The sequence below is a fragment of the Acomys minous genome (assembly GCF_964271855.1).
Source record: "Acomys minous genome assembly, chromosome: 16".
Classification (NCBI taxonomy): Eukaryota; Metazoa; Chordata; class Mammalia; order Rodentia; family Muridae; genus Acomys; species Acomys minous.
In genome coordinates this window covers 59123586-59142640 of record NC_140498.1, presented here as the reverse complement: position 1 = coordinate 59142640, position 19055 = coordinate 59123586, and the positions used below count along the sequence as shown (strand labels likewise).

Genomic DNA, 19055 nt, shown 5'->3' with positions numbered 1-19055 from the left:
GCACTGACTGCTCTTCCAGAGGATCGCAATTACATGTGGCTCACAACTGTCTGTAGCTCCAAGATCCGACACCCTCCCACAGACATATATGCAGGCAAAACACCAATGCACATAAAACAAAAGTAAGTTTAAAAAAAGAAAAAGGAGTTGCCAGCCTCATCTGCATAATGAGTTCCCGGAACACCCCACCACCACCACCTCCCACTTGCATGCACACAGTTGCTTACAACAGTGACTTCAGTTCCAGGGGATCTGATGCACTCTTCCAACCCTTGTGGTTACTGCATACACTTGCTGACCATACATGCAAGCAAAAGTAAATACACCTTAGAAAGGAAGGAAGGAAGAAAGAAAGAAAGAAAAAGAAAGAAAGAACGAAAGAAAGAAGAAAAAAGAAAAGAAAAAGCCATTTGGTCATGGTTGCAAACACTTTTAATCCTAGCACTTAGGAGGCAGGGGCAGGCAAATCACTGTGAGTCCAGGCTAACCAGGGTTGCATTATGAGAACCTGTCTCAAAAATGAACAAACAAGATGCTGGAGAGATGGCTTAGAGGTTAAGAGCACTGGTTATTCTTCCAGAGGTCCTGAGTTCAATTCCCAGCAAACACATGGTGGCTCCCAACCATCTATAAGGAGATCTGGTACCCTCTTCTGGCCTGCAGGTGTACATGCAGGCAAGGCACTGTATACATAATTTTAAAAAGTTTTTAATGAATAAAAGCAGGCATAGTGACATGTACTTGTGATCCCAGTACTGGGAGGTAAAAACAGGAGTATCCCTGAGGTGCAGAGGCCTGCCAACCTAGCATACTCATTGAATTCCAGGCCAGTGAGGAACTCTGAAAATACAAGCTGCCTAAAGAAGGCTGACCTCTGGTGAACACACGTGCACACACACACACACACACACACACACACACACACACACACACACACAGAGTCTTCTTTGTCCCTGGATTGAGAGTTTTCAGGCAATGGTCACTTGGCTCCAGGCAGAGTGTGGCAGCCCAGAAGAGTGTGGTAAAGCCCGGCTGCTCACCTCACAGCAGCCAGGATGCAGAGTGAGCCAGCAGAGTAAGACACCACCCTTCAAGGCACTGCCCCCAGGGGCTTTCTTCTCAAGAGGTTCGAGCTCCTAGCATGGCATTGGGCTAAGAACTCAGTGGACTCACTATTGGGGTCAACACTGTCCTGATCCAATCATATCTCTACCAGCAGGAGACCCTTTAATTGAAGGCTTCAGGAGATGTGTAGCCTACTGTTGCCCTCCATGAGGCAGGGGTGGGAAGCAGTGCTTGACAGTCTCACTTCACAGATGTGGTAACTGAGGCAGAACAAGGGTAATTTGCCTGATGTTATGCCACACACAGGTTAAGTGGCAGGACCAGAGTTCTATTCTGTTTTTTTTTTTTTTTTTTTTTTTTTTTTTTTTTAGCACTGTTTGGTTTGGGTGCTTTGTTTTTTTGAGACAGGGTTTCTCTGTATAGCCTTGGCTGTCCTGGACTCACTTTGTAGACCAGGCTGGCTTTAAACTCACAGAGCTCAGCCTGCCTCTGCCTCCCGAGTGCTGGGGTTAAAGGCGTGCGCCACCACGCCCGGCAGTGGCACACTTCTTTAATCCAAGAACTCAGAACTTGGAAGTAGAGACAGGTGGATCTCTCAGATAGGGGCCAGTCTGGTCTACAGGATGAATTCCGAGAAACCCTGCCTCAAAAAAAACAAAAAACAAAAAAAAGTATTACATGTATTTACACGGTAAAAAGTATTTACCGTGTGTGTGTGTGTGTGTGTGTGTGTGTGTGTGTGTGTGTTTACACACTCTATCGCACCATGGTATTTGTGTGGAAGTCACAAGATAACCTGAAAGTGTCTATTCTGTCCTACTACGTGGGTTTTGGGGATTCAATTCAGGTCTTTAGGCGTGGTAGAAGCACCTTTGCTAGTCCATCTGCTTTTTGTTTTCTTGAGGCAGGGTCACATGTAATCCAGGCTAGCCTTCAACTGACTGTAAAACTAAGGCTGAACTTGAACCTGATCTTCCTACCTCCACCTCCCCAGGGCTGGGACGGCTGGTGTGGCATGTTAGCCACCCCTAGAGGAAGTGCTCAGGGTCTCCATGTAAATGAAGCCTGCGGTATAGGGAAGATCTCCCTTTGGGCGAAGCATCAGAAGCAACCAGCCTAGATGAACCTGGAGCACCACCTGGCTCAGGTGGCTGCAAGGCGGCTCCGGCTGCTTGAAGGAGGGAAATGCGCAGAATACAGAAGCAAGAAGTCACCTGATGTGGCAGAGCTCTTCTGCCTGGACACCAGCTACTCTGCCACCTTTGGGACACTGAGGGAAGGGGACACCTAAATCGCCAGGGCCTGCAATTGGGCGCCTGGGATGAATGAGGGCGAGGGGCAGAGGCCCGCAGGGGTCACTGATTTGCGGGGAGTCTGCATGTAGCGCGAGCGCAAGGTCGGGCTCCCGCCCTCTAGCTGCTCAGACAGCGTCCCTCTCTTCCAGCCTCAGTTTCCCTACTCAGAAGGTAGGTATTGGCAACGGCGGACGATCTCGGGACTTAATCTCGGGAATCTTAAACTGAGCTGGACTTTACGGAGGTCACGTCCGCTCGGTACCCCGGGGGGTGGGCGGGCCTTGGGATCCGGCCACAGCCGCCCGGGTCCCGCCCCCGGTCCCTGCGGGGCTGTGCCCGAAGGCCCCGCCCCCCGCCCACGAGGAAGTGGCTGCGGAGCTGCGCGGGTCTCAGAGCTGGTTCGGCCCGTCGACTGTCCAGAGTCCGCGGCCGGGGCGCCCAGAGGTGAGAGGTGTGGGGTGGTCGCGCGGTGTGTGTGTGGGGTCTGAGGCTACCGAGAAGTCAGGGGACTTGAGGCAAAGTTCGACGGGGATGGTGATGAGAGAGGAGTGGAGAGCTGTGAGCATGGGGGCCTTATGGGGCTCCGGGACAGGGTGGGGCTGGCGAGAACTTAGCGGGGCTGGAGAGATGGAGGGGACAGGGAGTGGGGTGGGGAAGTGGAGGGGATTGGGGGGGGAGGATAGGTGGAGGGGGGGAGGATAGGTGGAGGGGGTGGGTGGTGGGAGCGGCGTTCTAGGGATGCGGGGCGCGGAGGGAGGAATCTCAGAGAGCTCCGCGCACTGGACGCCACCGAGGCGGCACAGGCCCTGCCCTGGTGCTTCCTCTCCGCTTTCAGATCCCCGCGCACCGTGTCGCCCCGTTACTTCGGGCGCAGGGCCCCACGCCCAGTCACTTCCCCCTCGGGCCGCAGCCTTCCGGGTTGTTACGACCGGGAAATGAGCTGGCACCCCCGCCCCGTCTTATCCCCCAATAGCCGCGCCCACCCGGTGGGGTCTAGGTTCTCGGGTCTCACCCGGTGCCGAGCGAGAGGAGTCCAGCCAGGCCCCCCCCGGAACTGGGCTGGTCCGTCCGAGCCCGCAAGCGGGCAGGAATCCTGACCTAGGAGCCAGACCAGGTGTTGACCATAGAGCTTGTTGCCCAAGGGAGCTCCAGCCTGGGGCGGTGTGGCCAGTGACGCAGGCGAGCCACCTAGGCGGTGTGGAGCTCAACTTGCCTTGCCTGGAAAATGGGGATCTTCCGGATCCGGAGGCTTAGCCACCATACGTGGCCGACACACTGTGCAGTGTGCATTGCTGCTCCCGCGTGAACCTGGCCTTGTCCACACAAGGGGTGGGTCCCGAGTTGCAGCCCTGCCGGGGGACTTTGAAGGAAGTTCAATTTCTTCCGTGCAAAATAAAAAATAAGACTTACCAGGTTGGCTTCGGCTGTAGGAAAATGTATGCAGGCTGGGAGAGGGCACAGTGTATAAAGGCACTGGCCGTGAATTCGAATCCCCAGCATCTGCATGGATCTGGGAGTAATAGTTGTCCCTCAACATCCACAGGCACTCACAGATACACCACACCCCAAATAGTGTAAAGCAAAGCTCTGGAGATTTCTGGTGATCCTTTTTAGCTTTGCTTTGTTTGTTTGTTTGTTTGTTTGTTTGTTTTAGATGTAGACCAGGCTGGCCTCAAACTCATAGAGTTCTGCTTCCCCAGTGCAGAGATTAAAGGTGAAGACACATTGGGATCTCTTTAAATAACAAATATCTCAACGCGGGTTAGAGTGTCTGGGTCCCAGGTACTCACTCACCCCTTAGACAAGTGCTCATCAGTGAGTACCTTCCGGTGCTATGTGGGTTTTTCCACTCTGTCACTGGTATAAAAGGGGGTTTTCTGCAGTGTAGGTAGTCCCAAGAAAGGGAGCTTTAAGGAAAGTTTGCTTTTTTTCAAGATACTAAATTCATCGGTGTTACTCTACTCTCTATTTTTAGATTTCTTTTTTATGAGTGTGGTGTGTGTGTGTGTGTGTGTGTGTGTGTGTGTGTGCATGCATATGTGCACTCCAGCCCTGGGGGCACGGAAAATGATGGCTTCCCCGGAGCTGACCCCAGGTCCTCCTCAGGAGCAGCCAGTGCTCAAACCACTGGGCCATCTCTCCAGCCCCATGTTCTGTCTGTTCTCAGACAAGTTGTTGGGATTGGGAGTGAGCGAGCACAGTGCCCTTCAGAGACACTAACAAATGAACGACTGAGGGTCTCTGCCCAGCCCTGCCAGAAATGAGTTTTATGTGTCTTGGAGTTTTGTTTTGATTATTTGAACTGGTGTTTTGCAGTATTTTAGACTTTGCCAAACTCGTTAAGATTTCAAGTGGAGCCCAGAGGAGGAAGTGGGAGTTTCAGGGCTGCTCACACCACTCTACCCACAACAGGAAGTTGAGTAAGGCTTAGCACCATGAAAAACCCCTGCTGGCTGCTCTGAGCCCAGCGCCTGAGCTGGGCGGGGACTTCCTGGATTGCCTGTGGAGCCAATGTCCTTGCTGCAGGCAACTTCTGCTTGGTTTAAGTCTCAAATCCAGCCAAACTGTGGATTCAAGGAAACAGAGCCAAGAAAAGCCAACTGAGCAAGGAAGGCCCAACAGGCTGTGCCCGTGTGGGCTGGAATGAAGGGTACCCAGCCATGATGGAGAGAGAGAGAGAGAGAGAGAGAGAGAGAGAGAGAGAGAGAGAGAGAGAGAGAGAGAGAGAATTATTTTATTTATTTATTTATTAGTAATTAGATGTGGTGTGTGGTGTGTGTGTAGGTCAGAGGACAGGTTACAAGAGTTGGTTCCCTTGTTCCACCAGCAACTCAGGTCATCAGGCTGGGCAGCAAGCAGTTTACCTGGTGAGCTATCTTGCCAGCCCCTGGCATTTCCGATGTGAAGAGTTTTAACCCAGCACTCTTGGGAGAAGAGTGTCCTTGGCAGCAGAGGGGCCTAAGGCTCTGCCTGGATGGCTTAGGAGGGAGCAGCATAGGTTCTCCCCAGCCAGGGGTCTCCTAAGGTGGAAGCTCCTGGCTTTTCTGACCACTTGTTTCATTAGGAACACAGAGGGCCTCTCCCAGATGTTGATGCGTTGCTGTGACTCAACTAGGCATGTTCCTTGACCCACCATCCTTCAGTACTGACAGCAAAAGGAGAGTGGAAGTAATTCAGCAATTGTCACAAAGTATTCCCGGAGGGTTAGGGTGTGGCTCAGTGGTAGAGCACCTGCCTAGAATCTCCCAGTAAGGGTCTGGGAGTGTGGCTCAGTGGTAGAGCACCTGCCTAGGATATCCCAGTGAGGGGCTGGGGTGTGGCTCAGAGATAGAGCACCTGCCTAGAATGCACCAGGTTTTGGGTTCTATCCTCCAATACTATGAAGGGGGTGCAAAAACCCTGTTTCTCTTTGACCTGAAGCTGGTCTCACATTCACAATTCTGCAGCCTGAGTCTCTGGAGTGCATGAGGTTACTGGTGTGTGCAGCCAGGCACAGTTTTAAAATTCATTCTAAAAAGAATTTCGGATCAAGCCAAAGAGCCTAGTTCATGTTCTTAGGCATTCTTAGGATAGAAACTTCATCTCACCATCCAGTGCCCCTGCTAGGAATTCAGAGGGAACCAGCCGGGCGTGGTGGCGGCGCACACCTTTAATCCCAGCACTCAGGAGGCAGAGGCAGGTGGATCTCTGTGAGTTTGAGGCCAGCCTGGTCTACAAAGTGAATCCAGGACAGCCAGGGCTACACAGAGAAACCCTGTCTCAAAAAACAAAAAGAAAGAAAGAAAAGAAAAAGAAGACAGAGGGAAACAGACCCTTCCTTGGAGTGACACCCCTATACCACAGCCCCTCCCTTGCGCGACCCAGCCCTGGGTCTGCTGGCAGGGAGTAACCCTGTGTGGGCAGTGCTCCTGGGAGAACAGAGACCCAGCTCTGCTGGCAGGAGATGGCTTGGAGCCAGACAGGAAGTTTGATCACACTCCCCCCCAGGCTCCCCTGTCTCCAGGACAGTACTAGAGCAGGAGCAGCCTCATGGTCCTGCCCTCCCCCTCCCTGACAGGTGGATGAGAGAGTTCAGTGTCTAGCTCAGCAACAGTGCACAAGGCCCTGGGTCTGACCCCAGCAGCATCAGAAAGTCCTCAGCCTCCCGATTGCTGGGATTATAGGTCTGTGCCAGCATACACCCGACTCCTGGTTGCATTTCTCTGTGCACTTTTTTTTTTTTTTTTTTTTTTTTTGAGGCAGGGGCTCACTGGATGTCCTGGAATTCTCTGTGTAGGTCAGGCTGGCCTTGCATCCATAGAGATGCCTCTCTGCCTCTGCCCCCAAGTGCTTAGCTTTAAAGGTGTGCGTCACTATGTGGAGCAGCTGTGTACTTTACATCAAGGTGGATGACAGGGAGTGAGTCACATCCCTACTCCTCCCCTTTGGTAGCTCTGGGGTCCTGCTAGTTTGTCTGCCTTGCAGAAGCTATGAGAAGAAGGAAATGAGTCTTCCCCTCCCATCTGTTTCTGACTCTCCTGTGCTGTCAGAGCTCATGGTAAAGTTCGACTGGGTGGTCTATGTGTCTGACTCGCACTTACTCGGTCACCCTAAGGCTCTGGTTAGGGTTGCCAGCTTTTACTGCTCCCACACACACACCTTTAGATTCCAGGAGACTAGGGCCAGGGCTCCCCCAGTTGTCTTAAGTTACCCACTAAGACACAGGGAGCCTGGTACTGAGGGCAGCAAAGTAGGTTCTGCCTCCAGGCTACAGCCCTGGACTTCTGACTGCCACGGGAAAGATGGACATGAGCTGTGCTGGGGTACAGGGACCAAGCACATCTCAGCTGGGCTTTGGCATAGCTTCTGGCCTGCTCTATGATTTAGGCTAACTTCCAGCTTCCTCTCCTGACATTTTTGTTTGGTTTTTCTAGACAGAATCTCCTGTGGCCCTAGCTATCCTGGAACTCACTATGTAGACCAGGCTGGCCTCGAACTCACAGAGATCCACCTGCCTCTGTCTCCCGAGTGCTGGGATTAAAGGTGCACTCCACCACCGCCCGGCTGGTGCGTGTCCTTGGTGAAGCCCTATGAGGCTGACAAAGTCATCAGTGATAGTGCTATGGTCTAAGCTGGAGTCTCTTCTACTTCTGTGTCTATGTGTGGGTATGTGTATGTGACTGCAGTGCCTGCAGAGGCCAGGAGGGGGCACTGCGTCCCTGTAGCGGGCGTTTGCTACTTTGAGTACCTTTTTCTCTTCCATCCTTCTCCACCCGGCTACTTCTTCCCTTTCACCCCCCAACACCATACGGGAGAAAAGAAAGGACAGAGGAGAAAGCTGATTAGGGGATCAGGTTCCTTGGGGCAAGTTTGACCTTTGCCATAATTTGTTTGTTTGTTTTTTAAGACAGGGTCTCTCTGTATAGCCTTGGCTGTCCTGGACTTGCTTTGAAGACCAGGCTGGCCCTGAACTCACAGCGATCCACCTGCCTCTGCCTCCCGAGTGCTGGGATTAAAGGTGTGCGTGACCACACCTGGCCAAGATATCTACCTTTTTGTCTTTTCTTTGGCACAATTACTTGACAAACCGCAATCAACAGCATCCAATCACCAACAAGCCAACAACTGTAACCACGCCAGTCTGGGGACCCTAGCATTTGTATGGCCTCTGAAAAGTTCCCAGAATTACAAAGGTCACATACTTGCAGAAACCATCTGCAGCTGGCAAAACCACGCCCCTGCTAGAGCGTGGGCCAAATCATAGTCAGCTGCTGTGAAGCAGTTTCTTATCTTTACACCTGGGATTAAAATGAAAACACATTCCCATAATATTTCTGGGTTTTTTGTTTGGTTGGTTGGTTTTGGTTTTTTGAGACAGGGTTTCTCTGTGTAGCCTTGGCTGTCCTGGACTTGTTTTGTAGACCAGACTGGTCTTGAACTCACAGCGATCCACCTGAGGGCTGGGATTAAAGGCGTGTGCCACCACACCCGGCTTCTGTTTTTTTTTTTTAAAGATGTATTTATTATTGTGTATAGTGTTCTGCCTGCATGTACACCTACACACCAGAAGAGGGCACCAGATTTCATTACAGATGATCATGAGCCATTGTGTGGTTGCTGGGAATTGAGCTCAGGACCTTTGGAGGAGCAGGCAGTGCTCTTAACCTCTGAGCCATCTCTTCAGCCCAGCCCATATTTCTGGCTTGGTTGGTTGGTTGGTTGGTTGGTTTTTCGAGACAGGGTTTCTCTGTGTAGCCTTGGCTGTCCTGGACCAGCCTGGCATCAAACTCCCAAACATCCAATTGCCTCTGCCTCCTGAGTGCTGGGATTAAAGGTGTGTGCCACCATGCCCAGCTATATTTCTGTCTTGTTTTGTTTTGTTTAAGATTTATTTATTTACTGTGTATAGAGTGCTCTGCTTGCATGCGCACCTGCACACCAGAAGAGGGCACCAGATCTCACTGTAGATGGTTGTGAGCCACCATGTGGTTGCTGAGAGTTGAACTCAGGACCTCTGGAAGAGCAGCCAGCGCTCTTAACCTCTGAGCCATCTCTCCAGCCCTATATTTCTGTATTTTAAAGGAACCCAAAATCACACAATTCTCTCTATAGGTCCCTCACAGCAGGATTTACAGCTGGTTGTGATACCTGATGTGCGCCCTGCGAGCCAAACTCTGGTCCTGTACTAGAGTAGATGAACTGCTGAGCCATCGTTCATCCCTCTTGTACTTTTTTGATAGTTGACAGAGGTGGGAAAATATGGGCTCTTTTTTTTTTTTTTTTTTTTTTTTGTTTATGCCTCTTTAAATGGGATGAGAATGTAGATCTCCCCTGTGGTAGCTCTACCCTCTATCATGCTGGCCATGGTGGTGCACACCTTTGATCATAGCACTGATATATAGGGGTGCAGGTGGGTGGACTGCCAGCAGATCTCCGAATTTAAAGCCAGCTTGGTCTATATAGCAAGTTCTAAGCCAGCTTGAGCTACATAGCAAGACCTTGTCTTTAAAAAACCAAATTCAATCCCCGTGGATGCATTTCTGATTCTACACCCTCTTACCCCTCTGTGCTGCTGAGTCTTGTCATGTGTTTGATGTGGTGGCCCTGGCTGTGAGGTCCACCCAGAACTGCTCAGGGCAATCCCCAACCAGCGGGAGGGCTAAGCTGAGGGATCCAAGGTCACTCACCTTATCTGAGTGCCTCAGAGAAGCGGAGGCTGGGGAGAGTGCTGTGGCAGGGGCCATCTGTAAAAGGAAGGACACTAGGCTAAGTGTGCCTGTGGACCTAGGACATACACATACAGGGCTGGGACTGCCTTGCAAGCCTGAGGGCCTGAGTTTGATCCGCAGAATCCTTGTGAGGAAGCCAGGTGTGGTTTGGGAGAAATGGTGCAGCAGTGATAAGCCAAGTAGGGCCGCTCACAGCTGCCTGCAACTCCAGTCCCAATTTGTCAGATGTCCTCTTCTGGTCATTTTGGGCCCCTCCCCCCCCACTCGTGTGCTTCCCCACCTCCACATAATTAAAAACCAAATCTGAAGAAGAAAAAAATAGCAGTCCAGTGTGGTGGTAGCCCTTAATCCCAGTGCTCGGGAAACAGGCAGGAAGTTCCTGTCTCAAAAAAGAGCAAAGTGGATGGCATCTGTGGAACGGCACCTGAGATTGTCATCTAGTCCCTGCGCGTGCGCATGCACGCGCGCACACACACACACACACACACACACACACACACACACTATGCCTGTGTGCAAGGCTTGAACATATTAATCTAACCTGAGCCATGTTCGTGCATAACCACTCAATGAACAAAAGTGAGCCTATTGGGTCCCCATTCTTGGCATGGGGAGACTGATTCAGTCCTGGTCTCTACTGGCACATATGTCCTACGCCACCCCAGGAACTTTCTAGTATGTCCCTGTTATACTTGAAGCAAGAAATTTGCACCAGGTCATCAGGGTGTGGGCAGGGCAGGGCTCACGGAGGAACGCACTGTGGATGGCTCTTGATGCGGACTGAAATAGCCAAAGGAATGGGCCAGAGCCGTGTCCGTGTGTGCGTGCGTGCGTGCGTGCGTGCAGCATCTGAGTGAAAAGTGTGACAGGCTGAAGGAACAGGCTGTGCGGAGGCCTGAGGCAGGAGCATGCCCATGTGCCTCCGAGTTAGCTGGTGGGACCAGGGAGGGCATGTCTCGATGAATACATTGAGGCTGGGCATCATGCGTATCATGGGCCAGAAGCATGGTGCTAACTGGCTTCCTATGTGTTAGTCTGTTTACTTGCATGTGTGTTCGTGCTTGTTGTGAGCATGCCTGTGGAGGTTACAGAACCACCTGAGGAGGTCATTCTCTCCTCCCACCATGTGGGTCCCAGGGATTGAACTCAGGTCACCAGGAGTGGTGACAAGTGCCTTTACCCACTGAATACATCTAGCCTGCTGGACTACTTGCTGGGTTTTTTTTTTTTTAATAAGACAGCATTTCCTGTAGCCCAGACTGGCCTGGAATCGACTGTGTGCTAAGGAAGACTTCGCACTTGATCACTCTGCTGCTCCTGCCTCTTAGGCTTGTGTCCCCACACCCTGTTTATGTGGAGCTAAGGAGGGAGCCCTCCTCCAGAAGGCAGGGAAAGCACTCTGCCAACCGGGCTACATCCCCAGCCCTGTTTTTGTTTTTGTTTTTTGAGACAAGCTCTGAGTAACCCAAAAGATCACCCTCCTTTATTCTGTCCACTGCTGGAATTACAGGTGTGTGCCATCCAGCCCCCAGCGCAGGTATAGCGTCCCGCTCCACTCCGCGTACACCTGGAGGCAGGGGTGTGATGCGCTTGGTTACATAGCTGGCATACAGTGCCATGTTGCCTCTCCACTCTCAAAACCTCATGACTCTGTGGAACCAAGGGAAAGGCAGAACAGGGGTTTGGGGGAAGTGGCTTTTGGGTATTTTTGGATAGGTGTCTTAGGCATGAAAATGTGGACAGGAGTGGCCATGAAGGCGCGGCTGGCAGGATGCGGGGGACGTATGGTGAATGCCCTGGGGGAAGGGCCAAGGGCTGCAGAGGCAGCTCCTCAGCCAGGCAGGGCTGATGGGGAGTCTGAAGGCCGCAGGGACTTCTGAACCTGAGTGTGTGGGGGAAGGAAGCTGTGGGAGCCCAGCCATGGCTGTAATGAGCCTAGCCCCATAATGTGAGCTTAAGCCACAGGGCCTGGGCGGGGAGGAGGACCAGCGCACTGGCTAGCCTAGCGGTGCCCTGAGCTGGGCTCTGCTTTAAACGTGTTAGGGGACTGTTCAAGTTTCAAAGTTTCAAGTTGATCTGATGTGCTGGTGGGGGTGTGTGTGTCTACACCATGAAGAAACTGAGGCTCAGATGGTGAATGGCAGGCCTGTGTGGCTCAGGGTCCCAGCCCCCCTCACATAGTGTCACTGCCTTCGTTCTTTTGCACCTTTTGTTGTGTGGAGCCCAGGACATCTTGTGACACCTGCTTTCTTGGGATGAAGGACATTGGAGCTCAAGGAGAGGCTGTTGTATTGAGAATTCTGGAATTTTGGGTTCTTAGAAAAACATAAACATAAGACTGCTTTCATTTTAATCCCAAGTATAGGGACATGATTTTGCCAGATGCACAGTGTGTGACGTCTGGAATTCTGGGACCTTTTCAGAGGGTATATAATGCTAGAGCCCCAGGAGGGTTGTTTGGGGGGGGGGGCGCTGGTTTTGTGTTTTGTTTTGTATTGTTTTGAGACAAGGTTTCTCTCTAACAGCCCTGGCTTTCCTGGACTTGCTTTGTCGCCCAGGCTAGCCTCGAATTCACAGAGATCTGCCTGCCTCTGCCTCACCAAGTGCTGAGATTATAGGCCTGTCCCACCATGCCCGGCAGTTACAGTTTGTTAATAATCATGTTTAAAGAAAAAAATTATATTCAGGGATCTCTATGTCTCTCTCCTCTCTCCTCCTTTCTCTCCTATCTAGTGACAGGGGTGTAACTGGAGGGTGGGTATAAAAGGTGAGGAAAAGAAGAACCTGCAGAGTAACAAAGGCAAGGTTCTGACGTGCCTGGCCATCAGGAGGTGAGGGAGACCCGGGCTATTCTTCCCTGCCAGGTCCAGTGCACAGCTGCCCTGCATCCTCCCAAGGTCCAGGAGACTCGTGACGATGGCCTACCACAGCTTCCTGGTGGAGCCCATCAGCTGCCACGCCTGGAACAAGGACCGTACACGTGAGTGTGCTCACTTCTGCAAGGTGGCCGGCCAACTGGGATTGGTTGGGACTGGCTGGGTACAGTGGGGTGACAGGGACAGCTTTGAGAGGTCTCTGCTTAAAAGCAAGTGGTTGCTCCTGAGAGAGGAGCAAAGAGCAAGCAGGGGTGGCCAGGCAGATAGACAGGAAGATGCTGGCATGCTGCGTGAATGGCAGTTTAACAGCCTGGGCCTCCTGGGTCAGCTCTGGTGGGTGGTGGAGAGAATTATGATCAAAAACACAGGGCCTTGGGAGGCTGAGGCAGGGGGATTATAAGTTTGAGGCCAGCCTGACCTACATAGTGAGACCCTATCTCCAAAAACAATAAAATGCGCCAGTGAGATGGCTCACCATTGCTCTGCCAACAAGCCAACCTGGTGAGTTTGATCTCCAGGACCCACATGGTGGAAGGCAAGAACTGCAAGTCACCCTCTGAGTTTTACTCACATGCTGTGGCACACAGGCACACGCGCGAGCGCACGCACACACCAAATAGACGTGAAAATGGGGAAGAGGAAGGTCATGGAGACAAGGCAGTCACGGGGCTTCTGCTAGATAGAGCTGTGGGATGAGAGCTCCAGGGCCCTAAGACTGCTGTGGGGGGGGACTGAGGGTGATCGGTACAGGCACGGAGTGGACATCGGGGCTTCACAGCAGGTGGGAAGGGCGGGCACCCACGCTGCTGCCTCCTGAAACTCATGCCTGTCTGTCTCCCTGTAGAGATCGCCATCTGCCCCAACAACCACGAGGTGCACATCTATGAGAAGAGTGGTGCCAAGTGGAGCAAGGTGCACGAGCTTAAAGAGCACAACGGGCAGGTGACAGGTGGGTCAGGGCCACTCTCTCGAGAGGAGGCAAGGGGACGGCGCAGGGCCAGGTGGGACTGTTTACCCACTCACTGAATTGGTAGGAATAAAATGAAAACAACCCTGATTCAGATAGCTCAGCTGATAAAGGGGGCTTACTGCCACACTTGACACCCCAAGTCTCATCCCCATGAGCCACACGGTAGAGTGCCAGTTTCTGCAAGTTGTTCTCTGACCTCCACAAACCAGTGGGCACACACAGATACTAATAGATAAATTGGCTTCGGTGGTAAAGATATTATGTTGGTCCCATTACTGAGCACTTAGATATTCAGGAGAGGCCAGAGCCAACAACAGGTCAGAGCACTAGGCAAGATTCTTACCTCTGTATTGGCATTACCTCCAAAATCTTTGGTGTTAGCTTGTGGAGATTGCTAGGCTTCCTAATAAGCTTTAGTAGTCACCCCTAGAGTGTTAGGGGCGGATGCCAATGAATGGCTGGAGACGTGGCTCGGCAGTACAGCACCTCAGTAGAGTTCCCCAGTGAGGTGGCTGGACATGGGTCTCAGCAGTGAATATTTGTATAGAATCCCCCAGGCAGAGCATCTGCCTAACATTACCTCCCGAGGGGCTGGAGGCATGGTCGGTGGTAGAGCGCTTGATTAGCATGAGCAAGGCCCTGGGCACCAAGGTAAACATCTAGGCATGGCCACTGTAGCTTGGTTGGCTGTAGCTTCATGCCCTTTGACCTGACCCTGCAGGTATCGACTGGGCCCCTGAGAGTAACCGCATTGTGACCTGCGGCACAGACCGCAATGCCTATGTGTGGACGCTGAAGGGCCGCACGTGGAAGCCCACGCTGGTCATCCTTCGGATCAACCGGGCCGCCCGCTGCGTGCGCTGGGCCCCCAATGAGAACAAGTTCGCCGTGGGCAGTGGCTCCCGTGTCATCTCCATCTGTTACTTTGAGCAGGAGAATGACTGGTGGGTGCTTACTGGGGACGGAGAAGACTTGGGGGTGGAGGTACATAAGGTGGGAGTGGGGGTGCTGGTGGAGTCCAGGACGACAGGTGAGGCGCTTTTTACTGTGACCCCACAGCTCTGACCTGAAGGAGAGAACATGCTACCGCTACCTCTCGGGACACTGTGCCCAGCCCCATGCACATACTGCCAGCACCTTGCTGCCAGCACTGGCCTGGCACCCAGTTGTCTCCGATGTGTCACATCTCAGAGACCACTCACAAACACCCAGCCACATTAAACAAACAAAAGACCAGGATCTGAACACAGCCCCCGAGGGCCTCAAGCTCAGTGTATAGCCAAGGATGACCTTGAACTTATGATCCCCCTGCATGTGTCCCCTGGTGCTGGGATGACAGGTGTGCACTATTCCTGTGCTATGCAGGGCTAGGGATGGAATCTAAGGCTTCACGCATGCTAGGCAAGCACTTAACAATTGAGCCACATCTCTAGGCCTCGGGAATTGAAGCCAAGGTCTTGGGTATGCTAGGTAAGAGCTCTGCCACTGAACCCCACTCCCGACCTTGGTTTGGTTTTGTTTTTAAAGATTTATTTATTATTATGTGTACAGTGCTCTGCCTGCATGTACACCTGCAGGCCAGAAGAGGACACCAGATCTCAGCATAGATGGTTGTGAGCCACCATGGTTGTGAGCCACCATGTGGTTGCTGGGAACCAAACCCAGGACCCCCGGAAGAGCAGTCAATGCTCTTAACCTCTGAGCCATCTCTCCGGTCCCTGGTTTTGTTTTGAGACAGGATCTGCTATGAAGCTCCGGCTACCCGGAGTTAAGTTCTCTGTTGTTCATGTGTACCAGATGGCTATTCCTCCCATGCCTTACTCTCTCCTGGGTTGGAGGGCAGGGACGGCTTTGAGACTGGGAAACCAGAATTCACATCCTACCCTAGCCACTTGTAGCTGCATGGTCATCTGTGGTCTGTGGTGACAAGGCACAGAGGTCTCCCCTCAGAAGGAATCCAGTATGTACCGCCTGGAGTGGGTGCTTTGTCTCATCTCAGGTGCTTGTTGACACTACTGTCCCAGGGACACTGCAGTCCATGTCACCCACGTGCCGGCCTTTCTCACCCATGTGTCTAGGTGGGTGTGCAAGCACATCAAAAAGCCCATCCGCTCCACGGTCCTCAGCCTGGACTGGCATCCCAACAATGTTCTCCTGGCTGCAGGCTCCTGTGATTTCAAGTGTAGGTAAGTTGGCCATCCACCCAGGAGGGGGAACCCTAGCCAACAAACAGCAGGGACTGGTGGGTGGAGAAACCCCAGTCCCTCCTTCCAGACCAGCTCCTGATATGCTACCAGCAAGGTGACCTGGGGCCCCTGTGGCATCAGACAAGGTTTGCTATTTTTCACTTTTAGACCTATAACCTGATTCTCTTGGCCAGTGAGCCAGAATTCCTCCCAGCTCCAGGCAGACTATGCTCAAGGCTTTGAATTCTTACTTGGGAGGCACCAGAGACCCCTTTCCTGATCCTGAGCCAAGAGGATGTGGCATCCTTGCTTTCACTTTGAGACAGTGTCTTGCTGTGTAGCCCTGGCTATCCTACCCTCTGTGATCCTCCATTTATAGATGTGCAACGAGTGGACCAAGGAGTTTAGTGTGTGGGAATGGCACTGTTGTGGGGCCTGGAGGAGAGGCGGGGCTGGAGCACAAGAGCTGTCTGCAGGGACTGGGACACCCCCTGGGGCCATACCAGCTGTGGATGGTCAGCTTTCAGGCTAGGGTCCCAAGGAAGCTGAGCTAGGAGGCTTCCCATCCCAACCTTATCTTAGTAGGGAGGCTCAGACTCTGGCAAGCCCGAATCCGCCAGTCCCATGGTCAGGACTGGGACCCACAGGCTCAGGGCATTTGGCTGACTAGGGGGAGGACCCCTCACTCAGGCCCCTCCCAGCTGCCTTCCCCTTTCATTTCCCCTGCAGGATCTTCTCTGCCTACATCAAGGAGGTGGAGGAACGGCCAGCCCCTACACCATGGGGCTCCAAGATGCCCTTTGGGGAGCTGATGTTTGAGTCCAGCAGCAGCTGTGGCTGGGTGCATGGTGTCAGCTTCTCTGCCAGTGGGAGCAGGGTTGCTTGGGTCAGCCACGACAGCACTGTGTGCCTGGTAGACGCTGACAAGAAGATGGCGTGAGTATGAGGAGAGGTGTGGGGAGGGCAACTGCAACCCAAGCACAGAGCAGGAGGGGACGGGACAGTGTGGCTGACCCAGTCTCTCTTTCAGCGTCGCAACGCTGGCTTCTGAAACCTTGCCACTCCTGGCCATCACCTTCATCACAGACAATAGTCTAGTGGCAGCGGTAAGTGGCATTTGGGGAGGCTGCAGTAAGTTAGTCTTTTCCCTCATCCCTTTCTTGCTCTCCTGCTTTATGCATATATTATATAGAATAGTTTGGGTTATGCTGTAGTAACAAAATTCCTCAGCTGTGCACGACACAGGGTGTTTTGGCAGTCTGTGTGTAGCCTAGGCTTATCTTCTCTTTTCCCTTTAAGTTCTCCAGGCTGGCCTTCACTCTGTAACCCAGGCCAACCTCCTGCCTCAGCCTCCAGCATACTGGGACTGTACCGTGGGGGTGTCAGGGGAGGGGACCCTGGTAGCCACTGTCTCCAATGCTTCCCCAGTTGTCTTGAGTATAGGAGTGCTTGCTTTTAGAATTGTGCTTGGAATCTCTGCTCACATTGACTAATGCGAATGACAAGGCCACAGCTAACTAAGAAGCCAGGCCTGGGGGCTGGAGAGATGGCTCAGAGGTTAAGAGCACTGACTGCTTTTCCAAAGGTCCTGAGTTCAACTCCCAGCAACCACATGGTGGCTCACAGCCATCTATAATGTAATCTGACGCCCTCTTCTGGTCTGTAGGTGTACATGCAGACAGAGCACTGTATACATAATACTAAATAAATCTTAAAGGTAAAGGCCCTTGCTGTGGACCCCGATGCCCTGTTTTTACTCTTCTATTAATATGGCGGTGCCAGATCTTGTTTTCTGCCTGGAGGTGGAGGTCTGTCCAAGAAAAGGGTTCCAAGCAAGCATCAGGTAGAAGCTGACCTTGCTGGGGCAGGGAGAGGACAGTCTTCGCATATGCCCCTACTTGAAAGGTCTAGGGTTGGGTCCCTCTCTCTCTGGGTCCCAGCTGGAGTATGTGTCTCCTGGCAGCCCTCAGAGTTTGCCAGATGCCCTCACCGCCATGTCTCATCTCTAGCCTCAGTTTCTTAAGTCTCCTCCTCAAATGATGCTTCAATGGCACTCTTGTTCCTCCTCAGGGCCACGACTGCTTCCCGGTGCTGTTTACCTATGACAATGCTGCAGGGACACTGAGCTTTGGTGGTCGGCTGGATGTGCCCAAGCAGAGCTCCCAGCGTGGCCTGACAGCCCGCGAGCGCTTCCAGAACCTCGACAAGAAGGCCAGTTCTGAGGGCGGTGCGGCCACGGGTGCTGGCCTGGACTCACTGCACAAGAATAGCGTCAGGTGCTTCTAGAGACCCAAGGACCACTTCAGAGGGCTGGGACGGGACAGACTTCCTTGTGGCACTCAATAGGCACTTAGCAGTCAGCCTGGATCTACATATCTTGCTGTCTGGGGGTACCTAGGCATGGTGGGACCTCTAGGACGCAGAAGTGAGTGGTGGTGAGCTTCTTGGGGGTAGGTATCTTGCTAGATTACAAGTATGGGGGGCCCTCCAAAAACCCAAAAGCTACCAGCCACAGGCTGGGGTCCACCCTGTAGCGTATTAGGAAGCAGGGACACTGCTGGTCCTTGGCTAGTATGCCTTATGAGTCAGGGTCTAAACAGCCTAGCTCCTGAGATTGTTCAGTGCCAGGCACTGTCCTCCTATACCCATTTCTAACCCCCACCCCACACTAGAGCACTCACATTCCCAACACATTTAGGACTGTCCTTGCCTTAGGCCTCAAGTGTCCTGTCTATGAGCAGGATGGCTTCCCTCACCTGACACACTGTTGCTCCAAGCCTTGTTCCCTCAGGAGTCACCTTGTCATTTCTCTTGAGTGTGGGTCTGGGAGCTTGTGGCCGAGAAGCTTGACCCTAAACCTAACCTTCTTACAGCCAAATATCGGTGCTCAGCGGCGGCAAGGCCAAGTGCTTGCAGTTCTGCACTACCGGCATGGACGGTGGCATGAGCATCTGGGATGTGAAGGTGAAGCCAACTCCTGCCCCTACCCCCACGCTCTGCTCGGCAGCTGCCCTGGGGCTGAGGTGGGTATGAAGTTCTGCAGGGCAGGTGAGACCCAGCCTCTCCATTCTTTCCTTGCAGAGCCTGGAGTCAGCCTTGAAGGACCTGAAGATCAAATGAGCTGCCCTCACCCCAGCTGCTGAGACAGAGGGCACAGGGGACTGGGGAGGCTAAGGGTTGCTTTGCCAAATGCTTCTAGGGTACAGTAAGGTCTGCACAGAGGTGCTCCCCAAGTGGGGGAGGAGCCAGGCGGGGAACTTTCCTACCTATTTAAGGAAAACATGCCTTTTAAAGCAATGCTTTCTTTTATTGCAAAATGAAACAAAAGCACAATGCTGGTCATGAATTGCTTCAAAATATTGGGTAATAAACATGCCAACTGTAAAAAGGCCTGTGTCTGGAAGCAGCCAGTTGATGCCTGACAAGTACAGGGCACCTTCTCTCAAACTCAGATC

At 52.6% G+C, this 19055-nt stretch overlaps 1 protein-coding gene across 2 annotated transcripts; it reads left to right on the top strand.

Moving 5' to 3' along the window:
* The first annotated feature begins 2675 nt into the window (after nt 1-2675).
* ARPC1B (actin related protein 2/3 complex subunit 1B) lies at nt 2676-18988 on the top strand. 2 transcript variants are annotated; one of them, XM_084761811.1, is made up of 10 exons: nt 2676-2804; nt 12433-12548; nt 13289-13393; nt 14136-14358; nt 15493-15600; nt 16330-16536; nt 16631-16706; nt 17671-17876; nt 18474-18564; nt 18682-18988. In XM_084761811.1, exons 2-10 carry the CDS (start codon nt 12485-12487, stop codon nt 18718-18720), a joined length of 1119 nt encoding a protein of 372 aa, XP_084617937.1. In that variant the 5' UTR covers nt 2676-2804; nt 12433-12484; the 3' UTR covers nt 18721-18988. The 2 variants fall into 2 exon arrangements, with proteins under 2 accessions (XP_084617937.1, XP_084617938.1); XM_084761812.1 differs by having other exon boundaries at nt 2707-2804; nt 12397-12548.
* Nucleotides 18989-19055: the final 67 nt, after the last annotated feature.